Raw genomic sequence first — 6,849 nt, 5'->3', positions numbered from 1 at the left:
CACACGTGTGTATGTAAGCGAGACTGATCCAAGCGTTGGACCGTTTAAAACCCTCCAAAACCCCTCTTATAGGACCCGTTCAGACCCGGTCCGCTGTCCACCGCCATGCTGGAGCAACTCGGTCTGATTGGCACGATCCGGGACGAGGACCAGAGCCCCGAGGAGCCGGACACCGAGTCCGAACCGGAGGTGAGAAGACCCGGACCAGGTCTGAACTCGGTCCGAGACAGGACAGGAGGACCGGGATGTTCAGGGTTCAGGAGTTTGGACCGAAGTCTGAGATAAATCACACATGATATAAAACCTCATCTATGTCCGGTTCACATGTAAAACTATTAACAGTGATTTCATGTGAAATGTGTGTAAAATAATGTGTGAATCACGTTTGAGTGTTTATACATATGTGTTTTTACTGACAGAATGTGTGTCCTGTGACTTTTAACAGCTAAAATAACTCTTAATAATGTGTTATCGTTAACAGAGAAATTTTGATTAGTTTAAGATATATATAAAATTTTGTCAATTGCATAGAACAGAAAGAGAATTCAGAATAAGAATAAATGAAGTGGTACAAAAGATAAAGTATAATAGTAACAAATCAGACCTATTTACAATAGTGATGATTAGTGCAAATGTAGTAACGATAATGTAAGGGGAGGAGTTGCATGAAGTAACTAAAAGCAGCAGATGCATTACTAGTACAGTGTCTGTAATATATAAAGTATCATCATCATTTAACTTATACTTGCCTTATGATGTAAATAGAATTTTACTTGTACTTACAGGAGCGTAATTCAAGCCATCTACACCCACACTGTTAACTAAAGTCTGTTCTGTTGGGGATGAAATACTTAAAAACCTGAACAAAACAAAAAATGAAGAAGTATTCAGATGATTTTCCTCAGTGAGAATCGTAATAGACACCATGAAAACACTCCACTACAAGTAAAAATGTTTGTGTCATGTACTTACTTCACTGAGAAAAACTAGCTACTAGAGCTCCCACAGTACTTGTATAAAAGAATTTTATATTTAGAATTAAATAAAGTTTTTCTAGAGTTGTTGACCTGTTGCTAATGTTTAAAGAAATGAAATTGAATTATACACATAAATTATACATTAAAGAACTTCATTGACAAAAAAAACCTACCACCACAACTCTGGACTACTACTACCTGCTCTTCGTCTGCAGAGACGATAACACGCTTTTGTCTGGTTTCTCTCAGTGTTGTAAAACTGAATGATACAACCAAAAAAATCCAAAGGTTATAGGTGAGAATGATCATTTTCAGAAAAACTGTCCTGACCACAGTCAATCAGTCACAGGTTTAGAGCAAAGTAGTAAGATCTGTTCATGTTTTAATCAAAAAGTTTTTTCTGTGGTCCTGTCAGGACCAGCCCATCATCCTGAACAGGAAGAAGAAGTTTGGGAAGCAACACCGCGGAGCGCAAGACTTTAATGCTGACTTTGAGTTTGGAGAGAGAGATGGAGTGAAGGATGACGATGACTGGGCTCTGGCTGACGTCATGAAACAGCTGAAGAAGAAGGTAGAACATACTCGAAAACTTTCAGGCCTCCACATCCTGCACCAGGGTTTGGGTTCTGGTTTTTCCATTGGCCACTGATGTGACTTTATTTCTAATGGTGGTGTTTGACCCTGACTCATGAGGTGTGTTCTGTGTTTGCAGAGGACTCTGACCACTCTGGACCAGAAAATAGAGAAAATCAGGAAGAAGAGGAAAGCGGAGGTAAGACCGCTCCGCCCTTTACCTGTGGTGGGTTTGGAATACAGTGTACAGAATAGAATGTTTTTATTTTGTAGGAAAAATCTGCTCCTGAAAAGAACCAGGATGAAGATGAAGGGGAGGAGGAGAAGGACGAGGGGGAGGGGGAGGAGGAGGGTGAACAGGAAGATGTGAAGCCTGAGACTGCAGAAGCTAAAGAAGATGATGGAATTGAGGAAGAGGATGAAGATGACGACGAGGCAGAATTTGACTCAGGAGATGAGGAGATACTAACCAAGTCAGGTAGGTCTGTCAGAGGCTTGGATCAGGGTCTGGTGCATGAGCTGGTCTCTACTGGTCCTGGTCTGTAATGGCTCAGTTGGTCATTGTTGAGTCTGGTCTTTGAGGGGGATTTAAGATCAGTCCTGATGATGTGTGTTCATGTCACTAACATAACGTTTTCTGCCTCAGCCTTGAACACATCGTAGCTTCATCAAGGTGTCGATCAGACCAGATGGTCCTACCCCAGATCTAATCCAGCACATGGTCCAGACCACAGATCAGAGTGTTTATGTGTCAGGGATCTAATATTATCTCTGGGATCTCTGTTAATCATGACATTACATCATTATACATGAATACAGTTGCTATTTCATAAGAACAAACATGGAGAAAAATATTTATCTGGCAAAATATCCTCATTAAAGTGGCCGGAGTGAGGTTTAGTTAGATGAGACACAGATTCAACAGACTGAACCTCAGACCAGGTCTAAGACCAGCTGCTGTCCATCTGTAACCATGGTAACATCTGATTTACACTGTGTAGACACCCTGAGAGACAAAGAACGCCGTGGGAAGAAGAGGAAGGCAGGAGACGAGGTGAGGAAGAGTAGCTACTGCGTTTCCATGGTGATAGTGTTTTCTGCATCTCCATGGTGACAGCTGTATGTGTTTTCAGGCTCCGGAGGAGTTTTATGAAGATGCGTCTCAGTTTGACGACAAACTGACCTTTGAGGACATGAACCTGTCCAGACCCATCCTGAAGGTACAGATGATGTACTGTGGTTTAGGGTTCTTGATTTACAGAACCTGTCTTCCTGGACTGGTCCTTGGTCCACTAAGACCATGGTCTGGTGTTCTGGTCTGTAATGTCTTGTTGTATTCCTGCAGGCCATCACAGCTCTGGGCTTCAAACAGCCAACTCCAATCCAGAAGGCCTGTGTTCCGGTCGGTCTACTGGGGCGAGACCTCTGCGCTTGCGCTGCTACTGGGACAGGTATGTCTCCTGGTCTGGAACCAGTTCATCAGACTGGATTGGGACCAGTTGACTTTAAATAAATGCTGTTCTTTCTCTTCCTCAGGAAAAACGGCAGCTTTCATGTTGCCAGTGTTGGAGCGTTTGGTTTATAAGCCCAGGACGTCCCAGGTGACCCGGGTGTTGGTTCTGGTTCCAACTAGGGAGCTTGGAATCCAGGTTCATTCTGTGGCCCGGCAACTGGCCCAGTTCACCTCCATCACCACATGCCTGGCTGTCGGTAAGACTCAGCAGTTTACTCCATTTACCTGGGTCTGGACTCCGGACTGGGTCTGGACTGTGTATGTGGACTCTGGGCTGGTTCTGATTCATGTATCCGGTCCTGGTCTCTGTGCAGGTGGACTGGACCTGAAGGCTCAGGAGGCGGCGCTGAGGGCAGGTCCAGACGTTCTGATCGCGACACCAGGTCGTCTGATTGATCATCTTCACAACACACCGAGCTTTGAGCTGACGCACATAGAGATCCTGATCTTGGACGAGGCCGACAGGTATTTACTGTGGCATGATGGGTAAAGATGGAGGCTGCTTCACTGTCTGGAGAAGAAACAGAAATTGGTCCTCCTGTTGTTTAGTAAGAAAGATTTCTGAGAGTATGTGTCTGAGAAAGATTTGTGATGTCTGTTCCTCCTGTTTATGAAGTAAACTAATGTGATGGTTTAGTAGGAATAATATTTCAATAATCAATAATCCTTCAGTAATCAATAATCTTACAATAATCAATACTCCTTCTAGCTGTAGATCTGACCGGTCTGTGTTTGTTCTCCAGGATGTTGGACGAGTACTTCGAGGAGCAAATGAAGGAGGTCATCAGACTGTGTTCCTACAACAGACAGACTATGCTGTTTTCCGCCACCATGACTGAGGAGGTACTCCTACATACCTGTTTGTGTGTCATGTGACTGGTGTTCAGGTCACTCACTCTGTGTCATGTGACCTGTACCTAAAGGTGAAGGACCTGGCAGCGGTTTCACTAAAACAGCCAATCAGGATCTTTGTAAATAGCAATACAGACGTGGCTCCATTTTTACGGCAAGAATTCGTCCGAATCCGACCGAACAGAGAGGGTGACAGAGAGGCTGTGGTGGCTGGTAAGTACTACGACTAATACAGTACTAGTACTAGTACTACTAATACTGTAGTACTACTGATATACTCGCTGCCTGTACAGAAACTACTCCGGTTCTGACTGTTGCATTCGGGGTCAGCCCTGCTGACTCGTACTTTTCAGGACCACGTCATGCTGTTCACTCAGACCAGGAAACAGGCTCATCGGCTGCACATCCTACTGGGACTGATGGGCCTGAAGGTCGGAGAACTCCATGGAGAACTGAGCCAGAACCAGAGACTGGAGAACCTCAGGTGTGTAGAACCAGAACCAGAACCACACATCACGCCCAGAACCAGAACCACAGAGCCTGATTGTGTTTGATTCCTCCAGACGGTTCAAAGACGAGCAGATCGACGTGTTGGTGGCGACTGATGTTGCGGCTCGAGGTCTGGACATCGACGGCGTGAAAACGGTGAGTGTGTTCAAGTTCATATGAGAATCTGCTGGTTCTGAGCTCCGTCCTTGGTTCTAAAGAGGTTCTCCTGTATCCTGATGCACCAGGTGTATTTTAAAGTTCCTTACCTGTATCTGTCTCTGCTCAGGTGATAAACTTCACGATGCCGTCGACAGTCAAACATTACGTCCATCGTGTGGGTCGAACGGCTCGCGCCGGTCGTTCTGGACGGTCAGTGTCGCTGGTTGGAGAGACGGAGAGGAAGACGCTGAAGGAGGTGGTGAAGTCAGCCAAGAACAGCGTCAAGGCCCGAGTCCTGCCACCTGGTGAGTGGTCCAGATGGTGACGTCCTCAGGTGTGTCAGGGACAGGGGACGTCCTCAGGCGTGTCAGTGATCTTGGTGTCATCTATTTCAGAGGTCATCCTGAAGTTCAGAGATCTGATCTCCAAACTAGAGAAAGATGTGGACGCTGTGATGAAACTGGAGAGAGAAGAAAGAGAACTGGCAGCATCTGAGGCCAAGGTAACCAACAGAACCAGAACCTGAAACTAAACTACCAACGGCCCACCAATAAATACAGCAAGACAAATTAAACTACAAGTGTACAGTTTCACTAAACCAATCTAAACTAATCAAAAATGTCAAACTGGTTTACTGTGTTTTTAATCTGTAGTTGAGTGTCGCCCAGAAGCGTCTAGAGGGTTCTACCAGTGAATCTCAGAGAACCTGGTTCCAGACCCAGCAGGAACGAAAACAGAGTCGCAGTCAGTAACAAAACACACACTTTACTGCAAGAATACACAGTGTACCTCAGTAATACACAGTGTACCGCAGTAATATACAGTGTACCGCAGTAATACACAGTGCATCTCAGTAATACATCCTTCCTCTTCATCAGTGTCAAAGGCTCTGCAGGAGTTCGACCTTGCTCTGCGAGGGACGAAGAAAAGACAAAAGTTCCTGAAGGACGGAAAGAAGAAGGAGATGACGGTGAGGGGGTGGGGATGGGGCTACAGCGAGGGGCGACCGTGTCCATATTGCAGTACTAATGTTTAGTGTTATTTTCCACTGAGTAGAAGTGAGAACTCTGCTTTAAAATCGATGGTCTCTGTCTCAGGCTGAGGAGCGCGCTCAGTTTGAGATCCTCAAGGCTCAGATGTTCGCCGAGCGAGCAGCGAAGAGGGATCGACGACAGAAGAGGGCGAGAGCAATGCCAGAAGAGGAGGCGCCGTCTAAAGGTCAGATGCCAAAACCAACAAATGGCTGTCGTCATGTTAAAGACGCTGTTTTCAATTCTTTTTGTCTTTGCAGCAGCCAATCAGAAAAAAGGAAAAGGTGGCAGGAAATCTGTGTTCGACAAAGAGCTGACGAATACGAGCAGCAAATCTCTGAAACAGTACAGAGCTGGGTGAGAAAAGCCGTCTGTGTCTCAGATATCCTCTACATCTACAGACTGCCTCTTTACTGTCTGTCTGTCTGTCTGTCTTAGACCATCCTTCGCAGACAGGAAGCGTCTCGGTTTGGACAGGAAGCGTTCAGGTGGATCCAGGTACATTTTTACCTCCTCTCTTTCTGTTTGTCAGTTCACTTCTGAAGGTAAAAAAAAATGTTGTAGAAACTCTCAAAATGGATGACTCCTTCTTTGTCCTTCAGGTTCAAGAGGAAGTGACATCACAGCCTGTGTCATCCATGTTTCCTCCTCCACATGTTCTATTTGTGTTCACTGTTTAAATGCTTAACTTTTGTTTTCTTTGTTAAAATAAAATCGAATAAACCTACAATGTGAAAAAGTGTGTTAATCAGAGCAGAGGTTGCCATGGCGACCACATGAGTTGCCTTAGACCTGTGTCTGTGTGACCTCCAGTGTCGGGCTGTACATTTGGTACCTGGGCCTTCAGTGGGTACTTACGCGACTTACTCCACCTCAATGATATCACAATTATAGAAACCATCAATACTATCAAAAAAACATGAAATAAGGTGTGGCATTAAAGAGAAAGAGAGAGAGAGAGACATTTGTGGTATAGAGTGTGAATCCCATTCTGACAAAAGCTGTAAACCCAGTTAAGACAACTCCAAACCTCTACAGTACAACCACCGCTACCATGGACATCATCTAGAGCAGTCCACAACCAATATTTATCTAATAACATGACAAAAACATACAAAATGTAAATAAAAAAACGCCATAGCCTACTTACCATATTTGTCATTATTTACATACAAAATCCAACCTCCTTTCTTTTAAAACTTCCCTGACTCTGTCATAGAGGTGATCTGTGTGTTTCAGTTCCATCAATAAGTCC

At 44.8% G+C, this 6,849-nt stretch overlaps 1 protein-coding gene across 2 annotated transcripts; it reads left to right on the top strand.

Annotated features, from left to right (window-relative positions):
* ddx27 (DEAD (Asp-Glu-Ala-Asp) box polypeptide 27) lies at positions 1-6,324 on the top strand. 2 transcript variants are annotated; one of them, XM_030134650.1, is made up of 21 exons: positions 1-189; positions 1,393-1,548; positions 1,690-1,749; positions 1,824-2,028; positions 2,552-2,604; positions 2,684-2,770; positions 2,896-3,001; positions 3,087-3,260; positions 3,378-3,528; positions 3,807-3,906; positions 3,987-4,128; positions 4,246-4,399; positions 4,479-4,560; positions 4,691-4,868; positions 4,959-5,065; positions 5,217-5,307; positions 5,442-5,533; positions 5,661-5,781; positions 5,858-5,951; positions 6,033-6,092; positions 6,197-6,324. In XM_030134650.1, exons 1-21 carry the CDS (start codon positions 106-108, stop codon positions 6,210-6,212), a joined length of 2,313 nt encoding a protein of 770 aa, XP_029990510.1. In that variant the 5' UTR covers positions 1-105; the 3' UTR covers positions 6,213-6,324. The 2 variants fall into 2 exon arrangements, with proteins under 2 accessions (XP_029990510.1, XP_029990509.1); XM_030134649.1 differs by having other exon boundaries at positions 5,855-5,951.
* The last annotated feature ends 525 nt before the right edge of the window (positions 6,325-6,849 follow it).

Source organism: Sphaeramia orbicularis, chromosome 5 (assembly GCF_902148855.1).
Source record: "Sphaeramia orbicularis chromosome 5, fSphaOr1.1, whole genome shotgun sequence".
Lineage (NCBI taxonomy): Eukaryota > Metazoa > Chordata > Actinopteri > Kurtiformes > Apogonidae > Sphaeramia > Sphaeramia orbicularis.
Note: the sequence above shows the minus strand (reverse complement) of the source record. Positions and strands in the feature narration are given on the sequence as shown.